This window comes from Carcharhinus amblyrhynchos, unplaced genomic scaffold (assembly GCF_965287045.1).
Source record: "Carcharhinus amblyrhynchos unplaced genomic scaffold, sCarAmb.v2.hapA scaffold_715, whole genome shotgun sequence".
Lineage (NCBI taxonomy): Eukaryota > Metazoa > Chordata > Chondrichthyes > Carcharhiniformes > Carcharhinidae > Carcharhinus > Carcharhinus amblyrhynchos.
The window spans coordinates 41,146-66,213 of NW_027650455.1; the positions used below are offsets into that span (position 1 = coordinate 41,146).

The 25,068-nt window shown below is 52.0% G+C and overlaps 1 protein-coding gene across 3 annotated transcripts in view; it reads left to right on the forward strand.

Annotated features, from left to right (window-relative positions):
- Positions 1–227: 227 nt before the first annotated feature.
- Positions 228–25,068, forward strand: part of LOC145339871 (CUGBP Elav-like family member 3-A) — a 35,045-nt gene continuing 10,204 nt past the window's right edge. For all 3 annotated transcript variants that reach the window (XM_080184404.1, XM_080184405.1, XM_080184406.1), the window contains exons 1-6: positions 228–775; positions 9,862–9,944; positions 17,029–17,077; positions 21,480–21,608; positions 22,437–22,516; positions 23,874–23,984. In XM_080184404.1, the coding sequence (XP_080040530.1) occupies positions 433–775; positions 9,862–9,944; positions 17,029–17,077; positions 21,480–21,608; positions 22,437–22,516; positions 23,874–23,984 (795 nt within the window). In that variant the 5' untranslated portion in view covers positions 228–432. The remainder of the gene's footprint in view (positions 776–9,861; positions 9,945–17,028; positions 17,078–21,479; positions 21,609–22,436; positions 22,517–23,873; positions 23,985–25,068) is intronic.

Here is a 25,068-nt window from a genome sequence, read left to right on the forward strand (position 1 = left end):
CTGCCTGTGCTAAAAATGACAGGTTCTGAACGTGCTGAAATTGTGATCAGAAATTGTCACGTGTGCAGAAATTGTGCTCTGAAATTGTCATGCCTAAAATTGTCATGTACAGGAAATTGTCACGTGCTGAAATTATGCTCTGAAATTGTCGTGTGAAATCGTTGTGTGCTGAAATTGTCATGTCTAGAACTGATATGTGCAGAAATTGACATGTCTAGAATTCATGTGTGCAGACATTGTGCTCTGGAACTGATATTCTGAGAAATTGCCATGTGTTGAAAGCCGGGTGATGGTGAGTGGGAATTCCTGGTTTAAAGGATGCAGTCTTGTTGCTAGGGCTCCAGTCTTTGTCAGAGCCGGAGTGGAAAGGGTTACGGGTGATGTCAGTATCTCTCTCTCTCTCTCCTCCCTGCCTCCCTCTCTCGGTGTCTGATGCTGACTGGAATGGCTGCAGAGAAGAGAGGAGACTTCACCCCCTCTCCCAGCACAGCCCCGGCCACCAGAGAGGCTCCCGCCAGCAGCAGCAACTCCCTCTGTGGCAGCCAGAACAGCAGCAGCAGGATCAATAATCTGATCAATAATCACCCTCCCAGCCCCAGGGCCAGCCCCGTCCTGGCCACTGCTGAGCCCATGAAGGACCAGGACGCGGTCAAACTCTTCGTGGGACAGATCCCCCGCAACCTAGAGGAGAAAGACCTCAAGCCCCTCTTCGAGAGCTTCGGGAAGATCTACGAGTTAACGGTGCTGAAGGATAGGTACACGGGCATGCACAAAGGTAAGGACAGAGGGAAGGAGGGAATGTGTGGGGGAAGCTTCAAATATAACAAGAGGAAAAGGACATTGCACATTAAGAAAGAGTTAGATGGATTTCACCCCACCTCCCTACTAACAAACAGTGGTAGCAAGGCAACGGGAGGGGTGGATAAGATACTGTACAGAAAAGGAGTTGTCTCAGATAGCACTGTTTTAAAACACACTCACACGCACATACTCACACACAGGCTAGAGAGGTAATGAATTAGTCTGAGGGACAGACACACACACACTTGCACACAAACGCACACACACACATGCTAGAGAGGTAATGAATTAATCTGACAGACAGACACACACACACCCACACACACACACACACACACACACACACACACACACACACAGGCTAGAGAGGTAATGAATTAATCTGAGAGACAGACACACGCACACACACACACACACACACACACACACACACAGAGGCTAGAGAGGTAATGAATTAACCTGAGAGACAGACACACACACACACAGGCTGGAGCAGTAATGAATTAGTCTGAGGAACAGACACACACACACACACACACACACACGCTAGAGAGGTAATGAATTAATCTGAGAGACAGACAGACACACACACGCACACGCTAGAGAGGTAATGAATTAGTCTAAGGGACACACACACACATAGGCTAGAAAAGCAATAATTGGTCAGGGGGTTCTCTATCAATAATACTGTGTACAAAAGGGTGGCACAGCTGGTTAGCACTGCTGCATCACAGTGCCAGGGACCCGGGTTCGATTCCCGGCCTCGGGTCAATGTCTGTGTGGAGTCTGCACATTCTCCCTGTGTCTTGCATGGGTTTCCTCTGGGTGCTCTGGTTTCCTCCCACAGTCCGAAAGATGTGCAGGTTGGGTGGATTGGCCATTCTAAATTGTCCCTTAGTGTCCAAAGATCACGGAATAGAATCATAGAATCCCTACAGTGCAGAAGGAGGCCATTCAGCCCATCGAGTCTGCACCGACCACAGTCCCACCCAGGCCCTATTTCCATAACCCCTCAATTTTACAGTACTATCCCCCGACACTAGGTGCAATTTAGCACGGCCAATCCACCCTAACCCGCACATCTTTGGACTGTGGGAGAAAACTGGAGCACCCAGAGGAATCCCACGCAGACATGGGGAGAACGTGCAGACTCCGCACAGACAGTGATCCGAGCCAGGAATCGAACCCGGGTCCCTGGCGCCGTGAGGCAGCAGTGCTAACCCACTGAGCTACCGTATTGCCACTATGATGTACAGGTTAGGTGGATTGGCCATGCTAAATTGTCCCTTAGTGTCAGGGGCACTAGCTAGGGTAAATGCATGGGGTTACGGGGATAGGGCCTGGGTGGGATTGTGGTCGGCGCAGACCCGATGGGCGGAATGGCCTCTGTGGGGATTCTATGATGATACGGTGTACAGATGCAAAGTTTAACACACAAAAAAAAGGCTAGAGAGGCAATGAATTGGTCTGTGTGTTATCTATCTGTGTAGAAACAGTGGGGGGGGGAGGGGAAAGGGTGTTTGAACTGGAAGGGAAAAAAAATCTGAACAAAGAAATTGGACATCTGTGATAGGGATTGGGGTGGGGGGTGGGGGAAGAGAGAGTTAGGCTGGTTAAACATCAATTTGGACGAAGGGCCAGGCTGGAAATTGTAATGATGAAATAGGCAGGGGGGAGAAGGGTGAGTGTACAGGTTCAGGAGAATACTTATTTGCAGAAATGGCCACTGTGTGTGTGTGTGTGTAAGAGTTGAGGTTCTCTGTGAATTAGGAATTAAATACAGTCAGCTTGAGGAAGGGGAAGTGTCTCCAGCATCCTCTGAAACAGCCCCACACACATGCACATCCTCTGAAACAGCCCCACACACATGCACATCCTCTGAAACAGCCCCACACACATGCACATCCTCTGAAACAGCCCCACACACACGCACATCCTCTGAAACAGCCCCACACACATGCACATCCTCTGAAACAGCCCCACACACATGCACATCCTCTGAAACAGCCCCACACACATGCACATCCTCCGAAACAGCCCCACACACATGCACATCCTCTGAAACAGCCCCACACACACGCACATCCTCTGAAACAGCCCCACACACATGCACATCCTCTGAAACAGCCCCACACACATGCACATCCTCTGAAACAGCCCCACACACACGCACAATGTTTAGTAAGATCCCAGCAGGAGGGGTTTTGTGTTATTTTTCTCTCCCTTTTGTTTCCACATGGTAAAACACCTCGTTCAGGATTAGTCATTTTCGGAACAGACACACACACACACACACACACACAAAGGAAAATAGGTGTGAGTGTCACTAAATTGAGAAAGGGAGAGGGGGACAGAGAGAGAGAAAGAGGAACAGAGAGAGAGGGGAGAGGCAGACACAGACAGAGAGAGAGACAGAGATTCAGGGAGAGAGAGGGATTCCATTTTCCCCATGTGCTGTGTTCCATGAACAATTTTGTTCTCTCTCAGAGCTAGCAGCTGGGGAGAGGGAGTAGGGGGGAGAGGGGAGGGAAGGGGGTGGGAGAGGTGGGGAGGGGGTGGCAGATTGGGTAGGGGTGGGGAGGGGGTGATGTATCAGTGCCTGGCTCCGTCTCCAGCCTCTCAGCTGGTTTGGGGATTGCTAGGGGAGGGGTGGGGGGGGGACAGCTGATGGGAATGGGACAGAGCAGAGGCTGGGGGGGGGGTTGGGGGGGGGGGGTGGTTTCCCCTACACTGAGCTGACAGAGCAGCTTCAGCGCAGAGAGCTGCCCCGGGCCCCATAGAAGTATCTGAGTGAGCTGGGGTCAGCTCCCCACCCCCTCCCCAACAAAACCCCCCAACCCCAAACCCTATTCTCCCCCATTAACTGACACCGCCCTCCCTCCACTGCCCTCCCCCTAACCTTCCCTCCCCCATCCTACCTTCACTAAGCCCCACAACCCCTCCCCCCATCCTCCCTTCAGTAAACCCCTCACCCGCCTCTCCCCACTAAACACCCCCATCCTCCCTTCACCTCCCCCATCCTCCCTTCACCTCCCCCATCCTCCCTTCACCTCCCCCATCCTCCCTTCACCTCCCCCATCCTCCCTTCACCTCCCCCATCCTCCCTTCACCTCCCCCATCCTCCCTTCACCTCCCCCATCCTCCCTTCACCTCCCCCATCCTCCCTTCACCTCCCCCATCCTCCCTTCACCTCCCCCATCCTCCCTTCACCTCCCCCATCCTCCCTTCACCTCCCCCATCCTCCCTTCACCTCCCCCATCCTCCCTTCACCTCCCCCATCCTCCCTTCACCTCCCCCATCCTCCCTTCACCTCCCCATCCTCCCTTCACCTCCCCCATCCTCCCTTCACCTCCCCCATCCTCCCTTCACCTCCCCCATCCTCCCTTCACCTCCCCCATCCTCCCTTCACCTCCCCCATCCTCCCTTCACCTCCCCCATCCTCCCTTCACCTCCCCCATCCTCCCTTCACCTCCCCCATCCTCCCTTCACCTCCCCCATCCTCCCTTCACCTCCCCCATCCTCCCTTCACCTCCCCCACTGCCCCTGCTCACTAAAACCCGTCCCCCATCATCCCTCCACTAAACATCACTCCACCATCCCACTAAACCCACCACCTTCCCCCACCTCCCTCCTCTAAAACCCCCACCCCACCAATGCATTGCCACTCTGGCCTGTTTTGTTTGTGTGTGTTACACTTTATATTTGTGTACAGTATTATTGATAGATAATCCCCAGACCAATTAATTGCCTCTCTCCCTCCCTGTCTTCCCTTGCCCTTCTCCCACCCCCTCTCCCTCTAGCCCTCCCCCTCTCTCTCTCTTCCCCCCCCTCCACCTTCCACCTCTCCCCCACCTTTCACCATTCCCTCTCTCCCCACCCTTTCCCCCCTCCTCCCCTGTTCCCCCCACCTTTCCCTCTATCCCCCCCCCCCACCGTCCTTTCCAGAGTGAGAGTCTCAATGGGAGTCAGGGTTCCAGAGTGAGGGTCTCGTTGGGAGTGAGGGTTCCAGAGCAAAAGGTCCAGAGTGAGGGTCTCTGCGCGAGCGAGGGTTCCAGGGTGAGGGTCTCTGCGCGAGCGAGGGTTCCAGGGTGAGGGTCTCTGCGCGAGCGAGGGTTCCAGGGTGAGGGTCTCTGCGCGAGCGAGGGTTCCAGGGTGAGGGTCTCTGCGCGAGCGAGGGTTCCAGGGTGAGGGTCTCTGCGCGAGCGAGGGTTCCAGGGTGAGGGTCTCTGCGCGAGCGAGGGTTCCAGGGTGAGGGTCTCTGCGCGAGCGAGGGTTCCAGGGTGAGGGTCTCGGCGCGAGCGAGGGCTCCAGGGTGAGGGTCTCGGCGCGAGCGAGGGCTCCAGGGTGAGGGTCTCTGCGCGAGCGAGGGTTCCAGGGTGAGGGTCTCGGCGCGAGCGAGGGCTCCAGGGTGAGGGTCTCGGCGTGAGCGAGGGTTCCAGGGTGAGGGTCTCTGCGCGAGCGAGGGTTCCAGGGTGAGGGTCTCGGCGCGAGCGAGGGTTCCAGGGTGAGGGTCTCGGCGCGAGCGAGGGTTCCAGGGTGAGGGTCTCGGCGCGAGCGAGGGTTCCAGGGTGAGGGTCTCGGCGCGAGCGAGGGTTCCAGGGTGAGGGTCTCTGCGCGAGCGAGGGTTCCAGGGTGAGGGTCTCGGCGCGAGCGAGGGTTCCAGGGTGAGGGTCTCGGCGCGAGCGAGGGTTCCAGGGTGAGGGTCTCGGCGCGAGCGAGGGTTCCAGGGTGAGGGTCTCGGCGCGAGCGAGGGTTCCAGGGTGAGGGTCTCGGCGCGAGCGAGGGTTCCAGGGTGAGGGTCTCGGCGCGAGCGAGGGTTCCAGGGTGAGGGTCTCTGCGCGAGCGAGGGTTCCAGGGTGAGGGTCTCGGCGCGAGCGAGGGTTCCAGGGTGAGGGTCTCTGCGCGAGCGAGGGTTCCAGGGTGAGGGTCTCGGTGCGGGCGAGGGTTCCAGGGTGAGGGTCTCGGCGCGAGCGAGGGTTCCAGGGTGAGGGTCTCTGCGCGAGCGAGGGTTCCAGGGTGAGGGTCTCCTACAGGAACGAAAGGGTCATCTGGATTTGAAACATTGGCTCTATTCCCTCTCCATCGCGGCTGTCAGACCCGCAGAGATTTTCCAGCAGGATCTGTTTCTGTTCTAGATCCCAGTGTGTGCTGAACTAAGTGTAAAATTCTGGCCTCTGGGGTGACTGTGTGCAGTTCTGGTCTCTGTATTATGAAAAGTGTGTTGGGGTACTGGAGGAGGTGGACCCAGAAAAGGTCTAGCCCGGGGTTACGTGAACAGAGAGGATAGAACGATCAGAAAACTCTCAACTCCCTCTCCAGAAAAGAGAAAGTGGAAGGGTCCTTATGGAAGGATTCAAACTCTGAGCAAGTCCCACAGGAGAGTGGGGAGAATGTGGGACTCACTCCCACGGGGGGAGTTGGGGGAGAATGTGGGACTCACTCCCACGGGGGGAGTGGGGCAGAACGTGGGATTTACTCCCACGGGGGAGAATGTGGGGAGAATGTGGGATTTACTCCCACGGGGGGGAATTCGGGGTGAATGTGAACTATGAAGCTGGGCTAGCGCTTAATATAAAAAAGGATAGCAAGAGTTTTTATCAATATATAAAAAGGAAGAGGCTGGCTAGGGTGAGCGTTGGACCCTTAGAGGATGAGAGGGGGGACTCAGTGGTAGGGGATGGGGAAATGGCTGAGGTCTTGAATAACTTTTTTGTTTCAGTCTTCACGGAGGAGGACGTGAATAATTTGCCGTGTGTTAGCGATGGAAAGATGGTAGGAGTGGAGGGCCTGAATGACATTATTGTTACTAGAGAGGCGGTGCTCGACAGACTGGAGGGGCTGATTGTGGACAAGTCCCCAGGACCGGATGGAATGCATCCAAGGGTTCTGAAAGAAATGGCGGAGGTGATAGTGGATGCCTTGGTGATTATTTTCCAAACCTCGCTGGATTCCGGGGAAGTGCCGGAAGATTGGAAAATGGCTAATGTTACGCCGTTGTTTAAGAAGGGTGGCAGGCAAAAGGCAGGGAATTATAGGCCGGTTAGTTTAACGTCTGTTGTAGGTAAAATGTTAGAATCCATGATCAAGGAGAAAATAGCGAGGCATCTTGAGGAGAATTGTTTGATAGAGCAGACGCAGCATGGTTTCGTTAAGGGGAAGTCGTGTCTGACGAGTTTATTGGAGTTCTATGAGGATGTGACTATTACAGTGGATAGAGGAGAGCCGGTGGATGTGGTGTTTCTGGATTTTCAGAAGGCGTTTGATAAGGTGCCTCACAAGAGGTTATTACAGAAGGTCAGGGGACATGGAGTTGGGGGTAGGGTGTTAGCGTGGATAGAGGATTGGCTGTCAAATAGGAGGCAGAGAGTGGGGGTCAACGGGTGCTATTCGGATTGGCGGTTGGTGACTAGTGGAGTGCCCCAGGGGTCGGTGCTGGGGCCTCAGCTATTCACCATTTATATAGATGATCTGGAGGAGGGAACCGAGTGTATGGTGTCGAAATTTGCTGATGACACCAAGATTGGTGGAGCGGCAAATTGTGCGGAGGGTGTGGAGAGTCTGCAGAAGGATCTAGATAGGCTGGGCGAATGGGCCAGGAAATGGCAAATGGAATTTAATGTTGGCAAATGTGAGGTTGTCCACTTTGGTAGGAATAATAGTAGGAAGGACTATTAATTACATGGCGAAAAACTGCAGCATGCGACGGTGCAGAGGGACCTCGGGGTCCTTGTGCATGAGTCGCAAAAACTCAGCCTGCAGGTGCAGCAGGTGGTCAGGAAGGCGAATGGGATGCTGGCCTTCATAGCGAGGGGGATTGAATATAAAAGTAGGGAGGTCTTACTGCAGCTGTATAGGGCACTGGTGAGGCCGCAGCTGGAGTACTGTGTGCAGTTTTGGTTGCTGCACTTACGCAAGGATATTTTGGCCTTGGAGGGAGTGCAGAGGAGGTTCACTAGGCTGATACCAGAGTTGAGGGGGTTGAACTATGAGGAGAGGCTGAATAAACTAGGCTTGTACTCATTAGAGTTTAGAAGAATGAGGGGAGATCTCATTGAGACATATAAGATGATGAATGGGATGGATAGGATAGAGGTGGAGAGACTCTTCCCGCTCAGAAAGGACAGTAGGACTAGAGGGCACAGCCTCAAGATAAAGGGGGGGCGGTTTAGAACGGAGTTGAGGAGGAACTTCTTCACTCAAAGGGTGGTGAATCTCTGGAATTCTCTGCCCGTTGAAGTGGTGGAGGCTGCCTCGCTAAATATATTTAAGATGCGGGTTGATAGGTTTTTGATAGGCAAGGGGATTAAGGGTTATGGGGAGAGGGCGGGAATGTGGAACTGAGCCATGACAGATCAGCCATGATCTTATTGAATGGCGGGGCAGGCTCGAGGGGCTAGATGGCCTACTCCTGCTCCTATTTCTTATGTTCTTATGTGAGATTTGCTCCCACGGGGGCGAATTCAGGGAGAATGTGGGATTTGCTCCCACGGGGGGGAATGGGGGAAGAATGTGGGACTCGCTCCGAGGCTAGCCAGCATTTATTGCCCATCCCTAGTTGCCCTTGGAGGGGCAGTCGAGAGTCAACCACATTGATGTGGCTCTGGAGTCACATGTAGGCCAGACCGGGGTAAGGACGGCAGATTTCCTTCCCTAAAGGGAACCAGATGGGTTTTACCAACAATGGGTCATCAGTAGATTCTTAATTTCAGATTTCTTTTATTGACTTTAAATTCCACCATCTGCCGTGGCGGGATTCGAACCCGGGTCCCCCAGAACATTATCTGAGTTTCTGGATTAATAGTCTTGCGATAATATCACTGGGCCGTCGCCTCCCCCGAGAGGTACTGGGCATGTGTGGCTGGACTCCCCCGGAAGTGGGATAGAGGGAGCACTAGGTTGATGTGTGTCCTTGGTAGTCTCTCCAGCACCAAACCCCCCCCCCCCCCCCCCCCCCAAGATGCTCCAGTTTCCTCCCACAGTCCAAAGATGTGCGGGTTAGGGTGGATTGGCCATGCTAAATTGCCCCTTAGTGTCCAAAGATGTGCAGGTTAGGGTGGATTGGCCATGCTAAATTGTCCCTTAGTGTCCAAAGATGTGCAGGTTAGGGTGGATTGGCCGTGCTAAATTGCCCCTTAGTGTCCAAGTCCAAAGATGTGTGGGTTAGGAGGATTGATGACTGAGGGAATTTCACAGAAACTTCATTGCAGTGTTAATGTAAGCCTTACTTGTGATGCTAATAAATAAACTTTAACAGACTGTTTTCTGAGTGGGGAAATGCTTCAGAAATCAGAAACACAAAGGGACTTGGGAATCATTGTTCAAGATTCCCTTCATGTTAACGTGCAGGTTCAGGCAGCAGTTAGGAAGGCAAATGCAATGTTAGCATTCATGTGGAGAGGGTTAGAATACAAGAGCAGGGATGGACTTCTGAGGCTGTATAAGGCTCTGGTCAGACCCCATTGGGAGAATTGTGAGCAGATTTGGGCCCCGTATCTAAGGAGGGATGTGCCGGGCCTTGGAAAGGGTCCAGAGGAGGTTTACAAGAATGATCCCTGGAATGAAGAGCTTGTCGGATGAGGAACGGGTTGAGGACTCTGGGTCTGTACTCATTGGAGTTTAGAAGGATGAGGGGGGGATCTTATTGAAACTTACAGGATACTGCGAGGCCCTGGATAGAGTGGATGTGGAGAGGATGTTTCCACTAGTAGGAAAAACTAGAACCAGAGAGGGCACAACCTCAGGCTAAAGGGAAATCCTTTAAAACAGAGATGAGGAGGAATTTCTTCAGCCAGAGAGTGGGGAATCTGTGGAACTCTTTGCCGCAGAGGAGGCCGGGTCACTGAGTGTCTTTAAGACAGAGATAGATAGGTTCCTGATTAATAAGGGGATCGGGGTTATGGGGAAAAGGCAGGAGAATGGGGGGGTGAGAAAAATATCAGCCATGATTGAATGGGGGAGCAGACTCGATGGGCCGAGTGGCCTAATTCTGCTCCTGTGTCTTGTGGTTCTGTGTTTGCCTGTTCTGACCCCCTGGTGTTCTGTGATTTTTGCCTCTGAAAGGATGTGCCTTCCTCACGTACTGCGCCAGGGAATCAGCATTGAAAGCACAGACTGCGTTACATGAACAGAAGACACTGCCTGGGGTAAGTACCAGTCGCCCATTCCATTTACACTCCTTTTATATGTTAGTCTCACAGTGGGTTAGCACTGCTGCCTCACAGCACCAGGGGCCCGGGTTCGATTCCCGGCTCAGGTCACCGTCTGTGTGGAGTCTGCACGTTCTCCCCGTGTCTGCGTGGGTTTCCTCCGGGTGCTCCGGCTTCCTGCCACAGTCCAAAGGTGTTCAGGTTAGGGTGGATTGGCCATGCTAAATTGCCCCTTAGTGTCCAAAGATGTGTAGGTTAGGGGGATTGGCCATGCTAAATTGTCCCTTAGTGTCCAAAGATGTGTAGGTTAGGGTGGATTGGCCATGCTAAATTGCCCCTTAGTGTCCAAAGATGTGTAGGTTAGATGGATTGGCCATGCTAAATTGCCCCTTAGTGTCCAAAGATGTGTAGGTTAGGGTGGATTGGCCATGCTAAATTGCCCCTTAGTGTCCAAAGATGTGTAGGTTAGGGTGGATTGGCCATGCTAAATTGCCCCTTAGTGTCCAAAGATGTGTAGGTTAGGGTGGATTGGCCATGCTAAATTGCCCCTTAGTGTCCAAAGATGTGTAGGTTAGGGGGATTGGCCCTCCCCAGATACAGGAGGGATAGAGACAGAGAGGGTTAATGTTCCAGCTGGGTGAGCTGTGGGTGTTGTGTGTGCTGATTTGCTCCCTGATGTTCAGAGATCCCATTTGTTAGGGAATCACTCTGAGCTGATTAATATCAGCCTGGCATCCGTCAGCCCAAACCACAGGACTCCGACATGCAGCCGTTTATTTATCCTGACTGTGTGCCAGTAATTCTCTCTCTCCCTCTCTCTCTCTGTCCGTCTGTCTGTCTCTCTCTCTCTCTGTCTCTGTGCCCCCCCCCCTCTCTCTGTGCCCCCCCCCTCTCTCTCTGTGTCCCCCCCCTCTCTGTCTCTGTGTCCCCCCCCCTCTCTGTCTCTGTGCCCCCCCCTCTCTCTCTGTGCCCCCCCCTCTCTCTCTCTCTGTGCCCCCCCTCTCTCTCTCTCTGTATCCCCCCCCTCTCTCTCTCTCTCTCTGTCCCCCCCCCCCCTGTCTCTGTGCCCCTCTCTCTCTCTCTCTCTCTCTCTGTCCCCCCCTCTCTCTCTCTTTCTGTCTCTGTGCCCCCCTCCCTCTCGCTCTCTGTGCCCCCCTCCCTCAGACTGGGCATAAGTTTAAGGTCAGATGCAAAAGGGTCCAGAGGGGCAATTTTTTTCACACACAGGGCGGTGAGTGTCTGGAAGAGGCAGATACAAATTTATCTTTTAAAAAGCATTCAGACAGTTACATGGGTAAGATGGGTATCGAGGGATATGGGCCAAATGCAGGCAACCGGGACTAGCTTAGTGGTTTAAAAAAAAGGGGTGGCATGGACAAGTTGGGCCGAAGGGCCTGTTTCCATGCTGTAAACCTGTGTGACTCTGTACTCAGTGCCCAGACTGCTGAAGGCAAGTGTGCGAAACACTTTTTTCACCATCCTGTCTACCTGTCACGCCACTTTCAAGGAAGTATCTCCCTGCAACCCTAGGTCTCTCTGTCCAATAACACTCCCCAGGGCCCGACCATTAACTGTGTAAGTCCTGCCCTGAATCTGTATCTGGACAATGAGAACCTGTGTGTCTATGGACCAGGCGCTGGGAAACGGGATTGAAATAAACAGCTAGCTTCTATCTTGTGAAGAAGGTTATTTATTAGTGTCACAAGTCAGCTTACGTTAACACTGCAATGAAATAATCTCCTGGAGCCTGTAATATTCTGCCTTCCTATTATTGCAACCAAAGTGGATAATCTCATGTTTATCCAGCATTGTACCGCATCTTCCGCGCATACGCCCACTCACTCAGTCTGTCCAAATCATGCTGAGGTATCTATCTCCATGTCCTCCTCACAGCTCACCCTTCCACACAATTGAGGGAGAATTTAGCATGGCCAGTCCCCCTAACCCGCACATCTTTGGACACTAAGGGACAATTTAGCATGGCCAATCCACCCTAACCTGTACATCTTTGGACACTAAGGGACAATTTAGCATGGCCAATCCACCCTAACCTGTACATCTTTGGACACTAAGGGACAATTTAGCATGGCCAATCCACCCTAACCTGCACATCTTTGGACACTAAGGGACAATCTAGCATGGCCAATCCACCCTAACCTGTACTTCCACCCTAACCTGTACATCTTTGGACACTAAGGAACAATCTAGCATGGCCAATCCACCCTAACCTGCACATAACCATAGAACCCTACAGTACAGAAAGAGGCCATTCGGCCCATCGAGTCTGCACCAACCACAATCCCACCCAGGTCCTACCCCCATATAACTACATATTTTACCCACTAATCTCTCTAACCTAAGCACATCTTTAGGACTATGGGAAGAAACCAGAGCATCTGGAGGAAACCCACACAGACTTGGGGAGAATGTGCAGGCTCTGTGCGGACAAGCACCCAGGGCCAGGAATTGAACCCGTGTCCCTGGTGTAGTCATAGAATCATAGAAACCCTACAGTGCAGAAAAGGCCATTTGGCCCATCGAGTCTGCACCGACCACAATCCCACCCAGGCCCCAGCCCCACACATTTACCCGTTAATCCCTCTGACCTACACATCTCAGGACGCCAAGGGGCAATTTTAGCACGGCCAGTCTACCTAACCCGCACATCTTTGGGATTGTAGGAGGGAACTGGAGCACCCCGAGGAAACCCACGCAGACACATGGAGAACGTGCAGACTCCACACAGACAGTGACCCGAGGCCGGGAGTCGAACCCAGGTCCCTGGTGCTGTGAGGCAGCTGCGCTAACCCACTGCGCCGCCCCACAGCCAGCCCAGACAGGATGGGCCGAATGGTCTCTCCCTGCACCATGAGGTCTCTGTGGTTCTAGCTTGGCCAGGCCCAGGGTAAATACTTGTCTCTCCGAACTAATTCAGTTAATGGATCTGGATAATAATCCTGATGTTATTTTCGGGAATCCATTAATCTCTGTTAAGTGGGGTGGTGACCTCAGTGGAACGACAGAGCTAGCAATTCGCCTGGATACGAACGGCCAATGCCATTAATTCTCACCTCTATTTAACTCTGAACCAAAGCTCCAAGAACAAAGCAAGTTACAGCACAGGATCAGGCTCCGATTTCCCCCCTCACCCTGCACTGGCCATTCTGCCCATCTGAATGATACAAACCCTTCTGCCCTTCCTCGGTCTGTCTCCCTCTATTCCCTCCCTATCCATGTACCCATCCAGATGCCTCTATTTAACTGTTGCAAGTGTGTCCTGCTTCCGCCACTTCCTCTGGCAGCGCGTTCCAGGCACCCATCCCTGTCTGTGTGAAAAACTTCCCCCCCCCACCTCTCCCTTAAACTGTCCCCCTTCTCACCTTGAACCTGTGCCCCCCTTGTAATTTTAATTTGATTTATTATTGACACATATATTGGATACAGTGAAAAGTATTGTTTCTTGCGCGCTATACAGACAAAGCATACCGTTCATAGAGTACATAGATTTTATTTATTATTGTCACATGTTAAAGATATTCACAGACTCTCTGCTCCCTCCATCCTCTGAGGGAGAGAGTCCCAGAGACTCAGCACCCTCTGAGGGAGAACATTTCTCTCTCTCTCTGTCCCTCCCTCTCTCTCTCCCTGTCCCTCTCTCTCTGTCTCTCTTTTTCTGCCATTCTCTGTCTGTCTCTCTCTCTGTCGCTCTCTCCCTGTCCCCCCTCTCTCTCTCTCTCTGTCCCTCTCTCTCTGTGTCTCTCTTTTTTTCTGCCATTCTCTGTCTGTCTCTCTGTCCCTCTCTCTCGCTCTCTCTCTGTCCCTCTTGCTCTGTCTCTCTTTTTCTGCCATTCTCTGTCTCTCTCTCTCCCTCTCTGTGTCTCTCTGTCCATCTCCGTCTCTCTCTCTGTCTCTGTCCGTCTCTCTCTCTGTCTCTGTCCGTCTCTCTCTTTGTCTCTGTCCGTCTCTCTCCCACTCTCTGTCCGTCTCTCTCTCTGTCTCTGTCCGTCTCTCTCTCCGTCTCTGTCCGTCTCTCTCTCTGTCTCTGTGCTGCAGCCCTGTGTTTGTCAGTGTCTATTGGAGATGGAGGGGTTGATGTTGAACTGTGGGGTTTGTAGGTAACTCCAGTCTTCCAGGTAACAGTCCTCTCTCTCTGTCTCGCACGCACGCGTCCTTGAAGGGACAGGTGGCCTAGTCTAAACAGCAAACAAATAAATTGTGTGGGAGTGTCAGCACACATCAGTCACGGTGCCTCTGGCCTCCATCATAGCCCGTTGGGAAGTGGGAAGCGAGGTTAACTCTGAGATTCCCAGTTTGTGGAATCTCCTCTGATCCCCGGTGGGGGGGGGGAGACACACGCACTGCCCCGTGTGATCACCAGTCTCAGAGTTCCCACTGCCCATCTCAAATCAAGGTGGGTAAAGGGCAACACTGGGGGGTGGGAGTAGGGCTGGAATTGTTAGGGGGTTGGGGGGACGATGTCTGTGCTTTCAAGCTGATTGGGGTTGGGATGAATTTGGAGTAAAGTGGATTAGGAGCGGGGTGCAGATGCGTCAGTATTCTCACAGAGAGCCTGAGACCGGGAGAGGATGAGTGCTGAGTGAGTGGGCGAGGACCTGGCAGATGGAGTATAACGTTGGCAAATGTGAGGTTATCCACTTTGGTAGAAATAATAGTAGGATGGATTATTATTTAAAGGGTGAAAAATTACAACATGCTACGGTGCAGAGGGACCTGGGGGTCCTTGTGCACGAGTCGCAAAAACCCAGTCTGCAGGTGCAGCAGGTGATCAAGAAGGCGAATGGTCTGCTGGCCTTTATAGCGAGGGGGATAGAATATAAAAGCAGGGAGGTCTTGCTGCAACTGTACAGGGCACTGGTGAGGCTGCAGCTGGAGTACTGTGTGCAGTTTTGGTCCCCATATTTGCGGAAGGATATATTGGCTTTGGAGGGAGTACAGAGGAGGTTCACCAGGGTGATACCGGAGATGAGGGGGTTGGACTATGAGGAGAGACTAAATAGACTGGGTCTGTACTCGTTGGAGTTTAGAAGGATGAGGGAGGATCTTATAGAGACGTATAAGATAATGAAGGGGATGGATAGGGTAGAGGTAGAGAGATTCTTCCTGCTTAGAAAGGACAGCAGGACTAGAGGGCACAGCCTCAAGATGGGGGGGGGGGTGCAGTTTAGAACAGAGTTGAGGAGGAACTTCTTCACTCAAAGGGTGGTGAGTCCCTCAAATTCTCTGCCCGTTGAAGTGGTGGAGGCTACCTCGTTGAATATATTTAAGTCACGGGTAGATAGATTTCTGATAGATAAGGGAATTAAGGGTTATGGGGAGAAAGTGGGAAAGTGGAACTGATCCACTTCAGATCAGCCATGATCTTATTGAATGGTGGGGCAGGCTTAAGGGGCTGGATGGCCTACTCCTGCTCCTATTTCTTATGATGTTATGTACTGTCCAGAAAGGCAGCGGCTAGAAGCTGCTCTGAGCCTTAGAAAGCGGCATGTCCACGGTCTCCGACGGCCTGTCCGAGAGACACACCCGAGCAACTGTCTCCACCTCACAGCCAACAACCTGCGCATTGATATAGTGCCCTTCGCATGGTGACTGCAGCCTGATCAGACCGAATAGAACCTCGTGTGTCAGGAAAGGTGACAAGTAGCTCAGGCAGAGGTGTAGCCCGGAATCACACAGTGGGTTCGCACTCCTGCCTCAGAGCACCAGGGACCCGGGTTTGATTCCCGGCTCGGGTTACTGTCTGTGTGGAGACTGCACATTCTCCCCGTGTCTGCGTGGGTTTCCTCTGGGTGCTCCGGTTTCCTCCCACAGTCCAAAACACGTGTAGATTAGGGGGATTGCCCCTCCTAAATTGCCCCTTAGTATCCAAAGATGTGTAGGTTAGGGTGGATTGGCCATGCTAAATTGCCCCTTAGTGTCCAAAGATGTGCAGGTTAGGGTGGGTTGGCCATGCTAAATTGCCCCTTAGTGTCCAAAGATGTGCAGGTTAGGGTGGATTGGCCATGCTAAATTGCCCCTTAGTGTCCAAAGATGTGCAGGTTAGGGTGGATTGGCCGTGCTAAATTGCCCCTTAGTGTCCAAAGATGTGCAGGTTAGGGTGGATTGGCCATGCTAAATTGTCCCTTAGTGTCCAAAGATGTGCAGGTTAGGGTGGATTGGCCATGCTAAATTGCCCCTTAGTGTCCAAAGATGTGCAGGTTAGGGTGGATTGGCCATGCTAAATTGTCCCTTAGTGTCCAGGGGGACGAGCTAGGGTAAATGCATGCAGCTTTGGAAATAGGGGCTGTGTGGGATTGTGGTCATGCAGACTTGATGGGCTGAATGGTCTCCTTCTGCACTGAAGGGATTCTATGAAACAAGCTGCCAGCAGTCGATTTCCTGCTCGCTGTCAGCCGTGGCCCATTTCTGGGACAGTCCTGTCTGCGGAAAGCTTTCTGAACTTCTTTTCAAGTTTATTTATTAGTGTCACAAGTATTCTTACATTAACACTGCAATTAAGTTATGTGAGCATTTGATTTGATTTGATTTATTATTGTCACATGTATTGGGATACAGTGAAAAGTATTGTTTCTTGTGTGCTATACAGACAAAGCATACTGTTCATAGAGAAGGATTATGATTATGCTTTTCCCCGAGGCAGCGGGAAGTGTAGACGGAGTCAATGGATGGGAGGCTGGTTTGTGTGATGGGATTGGGCTACATTCACGACCCTTTTGTAGTTCCTTGCGGTCTTGGGCAGAGCAGGAGCCCAGACCGAGCTGTGATACAACCAGAAAGAATGCTTTCTATGGGGCATCTGTAAAAGTTGGTGAGAGTCGTAGCGGACATGCCAAATTTCCTTAGTCTTCTGAGAAAGTAGAGGCGTTGGTGGGGCTTTCTTAACTATAGTGTCAGCGTGGGGGGACCAGGACAGGTTGTTGGTGATTTGGACACCTGAAGCTCTCAACCCTTTTTACTTTGTCCCCATTAATGTAGACAAGAGCGTGTTCTCCTCTACGCTTCCTGAAATCAATGACTTTCTCCTTCCTTTCATTGACATGTCCGTCTTTCTCTCATCTTGCAGATGAACCGGCCGATCCAGGTGAAGCCAGCGGACAGTGAGGGCCGAGGAGGTAACCGCTTTCTTTCCTCCCTATTCCCTTTGTGCCCCCACGAATAAGTTCCAGCAGGGAATGGCCCCCTCCCCGGAACTGGGCCCTCGTAGTTGAAGGGCTAGCCTCTCTTGCCCCAAGCTCTGACAAGAGGGCGTCATGTAGCAGGGACATTATTCGGAGGAAGGGGCAGAGTGTTCCCTCCAGGGAATCGTAGCCGGTGGGGGGGTGGGCGGGGGGAAACGGGCAGACCGTGCAAAGATCCGTTGACTTTGGGTGGAAATTTCCAGCCTTGTGGTGGGGGTGGCTGGAATATCCTGGCCCCCCCGCCCCAGTGTTTAATGGGGACGTTCTTGTAGCCATGGAGTATTACAGCGCAGGCAGCACAGTGGGTTAGTGCTGCTACTTCACAGCACCAGGGACCCGGGTTCGATTCCCAGCCCGGGTCACTGTCTATGTGGGGTTTTTTTTTTGATTCATTTACTGGCTGGGCCCAGCATTTATTGCCCATCCCTAGTTGCCCCTTGAGAAGGTGGTGGTGAGCTGCCTTCCTGAATTGCTGCAGTCCACGTGCTGTTGCTTTACACACAATGCCGTGAGGGAGGGAATTCCAGGATTTTGACTCAGCCGCTGGGAAGGAACGGCCGATGTACTTCCAAGATGATTAATGATTTGGATGAGAATTTAGGAGGCATGGTTAATAAGTTTGCAGATGACACCAAGAATGATGGAATAATGGACAATGAAGAAAGTTATCTCCAATTGCAACGGGATCTTGATCAATTGGGCTGGTGGGCTGACGAATGGCAGATGGAGTTTAATTTAGATAAATGCGAGGTGATGCATTTGGCAGATCGAACCAGGGCAGGACTTCCTCAGTTAATGGTAGGGCACTGGGGAGAGTTACAGAACAAAGAGATCTAGGGGTACAGATTCATAGCTCCTTGAAAGTGGAGTCACAGGTGGACAGAGTGGTGAAGAAGGCATTCGGCATGCTTGGTTTCATCGGTCAGAACATTGAATACAGGAGTTGGGACGTCTTGTTAAAGTTGTACAAGACATTGGTAAGGCCACACTTGGAATACTGTGTACAGTTCTGGTCACCCTATTATAGAAAGGATATTATTAAACTGGAAAGAGTGCAGAAAAGATTTACGAGGATGCTACCGAGACTTGATGGATTGAGTTATAAGGAGAGGCTGGCTAGACTGGGATTTTTTTCTCTGGAGCGTAGGAGGCTGAGGGCTGATCTTATAGGGGTCTATAAAATAATGAGGGGCACAGATCAGCTAGATAGTCAATATCTTTTCCCCAAAGGTAGGGGAGTCTAAAACTAGAGGGCAGAGGTTTAATGTGAGAGGGGAGAGATACAAAAGGATCCAGAGAGGCAATTTTTTCACACAGAGGGTGGTGAGTGTCTGGAACGAGCTGCCAGAGGCAGTAGTAGAGGTGGGTACGATTTTGTCTTTTAAAAAACATTTAGACAGTTACATGGGTGAGATGGGTATAGAGGGACATGGGGCAAATGCGGGCAATTGGGACTAGCTTAGGGGTTTAAAAAAAAAGGTTGGCATGGACAAGTTGGGCCAAATGGCCTGTTTCCATGCTATAAACCTCTGCGACTCTAAGTCAGGATGGTGAGTGGCTCGGAGGGGACTTTGCAAGTGGTGGCGTTCCCATGTATGTGCTGCCCTTGTCCTTCTCGATGGAGGGAGTGGAAGCAGATACGATAGTGAGTTTTAAGGGGCGTCTGGACAAATCCATGAATAGGATGGGAATAGAGGGATCTGGTCCCCGGAAGGGTAGGGGGTTTTAGTTCAGGTGGGGCAGCATGGTCGGTGCAGGCTTGGAGGGGCCGAAGGGCCTGTTCCTGTGCTGGAATTTTCTTTGTTCTGTGGAAGTGGTGGTGGGTTTGGAAGGTGCTGTTGAAGGAGCCTTGGTGAGTCGCTGCAGTGCTTGTAGATGGTACACACGGCTGCCAGGGCTCCTTGATGCCACACTCGGTCGAATGCAGCCTTGATGTCAAGGGCTGTCGCCCTTACCTCACCTCTGGAATTCAGCCCCTCTGAACCAAGGCTGTAATGAGGTCAGGAGCTGAATGACCCCCTGGCGAAACCCAAACTGGGCGTCACTGAGCAGGTGCTGCTTGATAGCACTGTCGATGACCCCTTCCATCACTTTACTGATGATCGAGAATAGACTGATGGGGCAGTAATTGGCCGGGTTGGATTTGTCCTGCTTTTTGTGTACAGGGCATACCTGGGCAATTTTCCACAGTGTTGGGTAGATGCCAGTGTTGTAACTGTACTGGAAGAGCTTGGCCAGGGGAGCAGCATGTTCTGGAGCACAAGTCTTCAGTACTATTGCTGGAATGTTATCCGGACTCGCTGCCTTTGCAATATCCAGTGCCTCCAACTGTTTCTTGATGTCACATTGAGTAAATCGAACTGGCTGCAGACTGGGATCTGAGACCACTGGAGGAGACTGAGATGGTACATAGATTTAATTTATTATTGTCACGTGTATTGGGATACAGTGAAAAGTATTGTTTCTTGCACGCTCTACGGACAAAGCATACCGTTCATAGAGAAGGAAAGGAGAGGGTGCAGAATGTAGTGTTACAGTCACAGCGAGGGTGTAGAGAAAGATCAACTTAATGCGAGGTAGGTCCATTCAAAAGTCTGACAGCAGCAGGGAAGAAGCTGTTCTTGAGTCGGTCGGTACGTGACCTCAGACTTTTGTATCTTTTTCCCGATGGAAGAAGGTGGAAGAGAGAATGTCCGGGGTGTGTGGGGGGGTCCTTGATTATGCCGGCTGCTTTTCCCCGAGGCAGCGGGAAGTGTAGACGGAGTCAATGGATGGAAGGCTGGTTTGTGTGATGGGATTGGGCTACATTTACGACCCTTTTGTAGTTCCTTGCGGTCTTGGGCAGAGCAGGAGCCCAGACCGAGCTGTGATACAACCAGAAAGGATGCTTTCTATGGGGCATCTGTAAAAGTTGGTGAGAGTCGTAGCGGACATGTCGAATTTCCTCAGTCTTCTGAGAAAGTAGAGGCGTTGGTGGGGCTTTCTTAACTATAGTGTCGGCATGGGGGGGACCAGGACAGGTTGTTGGTGATCTGGACACCTAAAAACTTGAAGCTCTCAACTCTTTCTACTTGGTTGATGTAGACAGGGGCATGTTCTCCTTTACGCTTCCCGAAGTCGATGACAATCTCCTTCGTTCTGTTGACATTGAGGGAGAGATTATCCCGCACTCTCCATTGAACCAGGGCTGACCCCCTGGCTTGATGGTAATGTTTGAGTGGGGGATATGTTGGGCCATGAGGTTACAGACTGTGCTGGAGGTACAGTTCTGCTGCTGTCGATGGCCCACAGTGCCTCATGGATGCCCAGTCTTGAGTAGTTAGATCGGTTCGAAGTCTACCCCATTTGGCACGGTGGTAGCGCCACACAGTATGATGGAGGTTACTCTCAATGTAAAGGGGGAACTTTGTCTCCACAAGGACTGTGCGGTGGTCACTCTGACCGATACTCTCATGGACAGATGCATCTGCAGCTGGCAGATTGGTAAGGATGAGATCAAGCATGTTATTCCCTCTTGTTGGTCCCTTCCTTACCTGCTGCAGACCCTTTTAAGACCTGACCAGCTCAGTTGGTGGTGCCACTCCAGTGGGGGTGGCTATTAGGACCCAAACCAGGCAGCTTGAGGCTGGTGCTGGGTGGTACCTCTCGGGCAGGGTAAGGGACGGGGTAGACAGGGAGAGATTATTGTACCCGTCCTGGGAGTGTCTCATGATGGACAGTGTAGAGGGAGCTTTACTCTGTATCTAACCCCGTGCTGTACCTGTCCTGGGAGTGTTTGATGGGGGGACAGTGTAGAGGGAGCTTTACTCTGTATCTAACCCCGTGCTGTACCTGTCCTGGGAGTGTTTGATGGGGGGACAGTGTAGAGGGAGCTTTACTCTGTATCTAACCCCGTGCTGTACCTGTCCTGGGAGTGTTTGATGGGGGACAGTGTAGAGGGAGCTTTACTCTGTATCTAACCCCGTGCTGTACCTGTCCTGGGAGTGTTTGATGGGGGGACAGTGTAGAGGGAGCTTTACTCTGTATCTAACCCCGTGCTGTACCTGTCCTGGGAGTGTTTGATGGGGGGACAGTGTAGAGGGAGCTTTACTCTGTATCTAACCCCGTGCTGTACCTGTCCTGGGAGTGTTTGATGGGGGACAGTGTAGAGGGAGCTTTACTCTGTATCTAACCCCGTGCTGTACCTGTCCTGGGAGTGTTTGATGGGGGACAGTGTAGAGGGAGCTTTACTCTGTATCTAACCCTGTGCTGTACCTGTCCTGGGAGTGTTTGATGGGGGGGGACAGTGTAGAGGGAGCTTTACTCTCTCTCTCAGTGTCTACTCCATGTTTTCCAGAGGACCGGAAGCTCTTTGTGGGAATGCTTGGGAAGCAACAGACGGACGAGGATGTGCGGAAACTGTTTGAGGGTTTCGGGACAATTGAGGAGTGCACGATTCTGCGGGGACCTGATGGAACCAGTAAAGGTAACAGGAATGGACCTGATCGCAGGGCAGGGTCTTAAATCATTGCAGAAGTTTGAACAAATTATTAAGCAGCGAACGAGGCCACTCAGCCCATCACGTCCATACTGACCCTCTGAATGAGGAACTCTCTTGGTGCACTTTGCAATGTTGCATCAAACCCCAACACAAACTGGAGGAACAGCACCTCACCAGAGAATCCCTGCAGTGCTACTGGAGGCCATTCAGCCCATCGAGTCTGCCCTGACCACAATCCCCCATCCCTTGTAACCCCGTGTATGTGCTCTGCTCATTCTCCTGACACCGAGGGGCAATTTAGTACGGCCAATCCATCTAACCCACACACCTTTGTACACTAAGGGGCAATTTAGCCAACACACACACACACACACACACACACATACAGTCACACACACAGTCACAGATACAGTCACGTGTGCGCGCACACACACACACAGCCAGTGACACACATACACACAGTCACAGATACAGTCACACGTGCACACACACACACACACACACACAGTCACAGATACAGTCATGTGTGCGCACATACAGAACCAGTGACATCCATACACACATAACACAGTCACAGATACAGTCACACACACACCCAGTGACACCCATACACACAGTCACAGATACAGTCACACACACACACACACACACCCAGTGACACCCATACACACAGTCACAGATACAGTCACACACACACACACACACACACACACAATGATACCCTCACCTTGCACTGGGAAGTGAACTCGGAAGTGTTTTGGAGTTTGGGCTGTAGCTTTTCCCCGGATTCTGACTCTTTCTCCGTTTCTCCAGGTTGTGCCTTTGTGAAATTCAAAACACATTCGGAAGCGCAGGCTGCCATTAGTGCGTTGCACGGGAGCCGACAGTTACAGGTAAGGGAGAATCCCCCCCACCCCCGCCATCCCCCCGCTGCCCCGGTGTGTCTGGGGGGAGACCCTCTAATCAGCTCAGCTAATGCACAGTTTTAGAGTTTAAAAATTACCATTACCGCCTGGATACTTCCCTGGAGCCCCTCGCGGTCACCGTGCGGTAAACTGCAGCCCAGAGACGCACAGAAATCCCGACAAAACTGTCCCCACATGGCCCAGACCTTTCTTTTATTCATTCGTGGGACATGGGTGTCGCTGGCTGGTCCAGCATTTATTACCCATCCCTAGTTGCCCCTTGGAGGGGTAGTTGAGAGTCAACCACATTGCTGTGGCTCTGGAGTCACATGTAGGCCAGACCGGGGTAAGGACGGCAGATTTCCTTCCCTAAAGGGAACCAGATGGGTTTTCCCGACAATGGGTCATCAGTAGATTCTTAATCCCAGATTTTTTTTATTGAATTCAAATTCCACCATCTGCTGTGGTGGGATTCGAACCCGGGTCCCCCAGAACGTTAGCTGAGTTTCTGGATTAATAATCTAGCGATAACCCCACTGGGATATCACCTCCCCTTATTATCTGGAGCTGGAACTCTGGCCGTGACTGGGAAGGGGTTTGGGTCCATTGGGATTGTGTACAATGGGAGTGAATGGGAAGGGGTTTGGATCCATTGGGATTGTGTACAATGGGAGTGAATGGGAAGGGATTTGGGTCCATTGGGATTGTGTACAATGGGAGTGAACGGGAAGGGATTTGGGTCCATTGGGATTGTGTACAATGGGAGTGAATGGGAAGGGATTTGGGTCCATTGGGATTGTGTACAATGGGAGTGAATGGGAAGGGGTTTGGGTCCATTGGGATTGTGTACAATGGGAGTGAATGGGAAGGGGTTTGGATCCATTGGGATTGTGTACAATGGGAGTGAATGGGAAGGGAGTTTGGATCCATTGGGATTGTGTACAATGGGAGTGAATGGGAAGGGGGTTTGGATCCATTGGGATTGTGTATAGTGGGAGGAAAATCTCTTGGAGATGCCCTCGCTCTCCCAGTGCCAGAGTGGCATCGTTAACTAAGCTTTGGTTAGATGACGACCTAAAAAATGGCACCTCAGGCAGAGCAGTGCCCCCTCTTGCCCGGCACTGGGAGTGCCAGCCCGAAACCCCCCCCCTCCTCTTCCCCTCAGGTTTCTAGAGGGGGAAGTAGTCCTGGAGCCTTCCAGGTTCAGCTAAGACGGAGACGTACGTGACCAAGGTGTCCAAAGGGAAGAGGAATGTGTTCTGCCGAGAGGGGTTGGGGGCGGGGGGGTGTCTCTTCCCTTGTTTTGTGACTGACGCTTATTCCCATTTTCTCTTCCTCCTGCAAGGCATCCGGATCTCACTCCGTCAGCCTAGAGGTCGGGGCAGCTCAGGATGTGGACTACGTATCCAACGGGGCCAGCCCTGTTGCCTGCACAGCCGACAGGAGTAGCTATGGGGTGAGGCGATAGATTGGTAACCTGTTCTTGCTGACCCTGACTCACCCTGTCTGGCTTTCCACAGGAAGCTTTCACACTGGGGAACAGAAATCAGGGGCGGACAACACACTATCCATTTGGACGCTGACTGATTAATTGGAATTGGAACTCTGGGAGCGAATGGGAAGGGGTTTGGGTCCATTGGGATTGTGTACATTGGGAGTGAATGGGAAGGGGTTTGGGTCCATTGGGATTGTGTACAATGGGAGTGAACGGGAAGGGGTTTGGGATTGTGTACAATGGGAGTGAACAGGAAAGGGTTTGGATCCATTGGGATTGTGTACAATGGGAGTGAATGGGAAGGGGTTTGGATCCATTGGGATTGTGTACAGTGGGAGTGAACGGGATGGGGTTTGGGTCCACTGGGATTCTGTACAATGGGAGTGAATGGGAAGGGGTTTGGGTCCATTGGGATTGTGTACATTGGGAGTGAATGGGAAGGGGTTTGGGTCCATTGGGATTGTGTACAATGGGAGTGAATGGGAAGGGGTTTGGATCCATTGGGATTGTGTACAGTGGGAGTGAACGGGATGGGGTTTGGGTCCACTGGGATTCTGTACAATGGGAGTGAATGGGAAGGGGTTTGGGTCCATTGGGATTGTGTACATTGGGAGTGAATGGGAAGGGGTTTGGGTCCATTGGGATTGTGTACAATGGGAGTGAATGGGAAGGGGGTTTGATCCATTGGGATTGTGTACAGTGGAGTGAACGGGAAGGGATTTGGAATTGGGATTGTGTACAATGGGAGTGAATGGGAAGGGGTTTGGGTCCATTGGGATTGTGTACAATGGGAGTGAATGGGAAGGGGTTTGGGTCCATTGGGATTGCGTACAGTGGGAGTGAACGAGAACGGGTTTGGGTCCATTGGGATTGTGTACAATGGGAGTGAACGGGAAGGGGTTTGGGTCCATTGGGATTGTGTACAATGGGAGTGAATGGGAAGGGGTTTGGGTCCATTGGGATTGTGTACAATGGGAGTGAATGGGAAGGGGTTTGGATCCATTGGGATTGTGTACAATGAGAGTGAACGGGAAGGGGTTTGGGA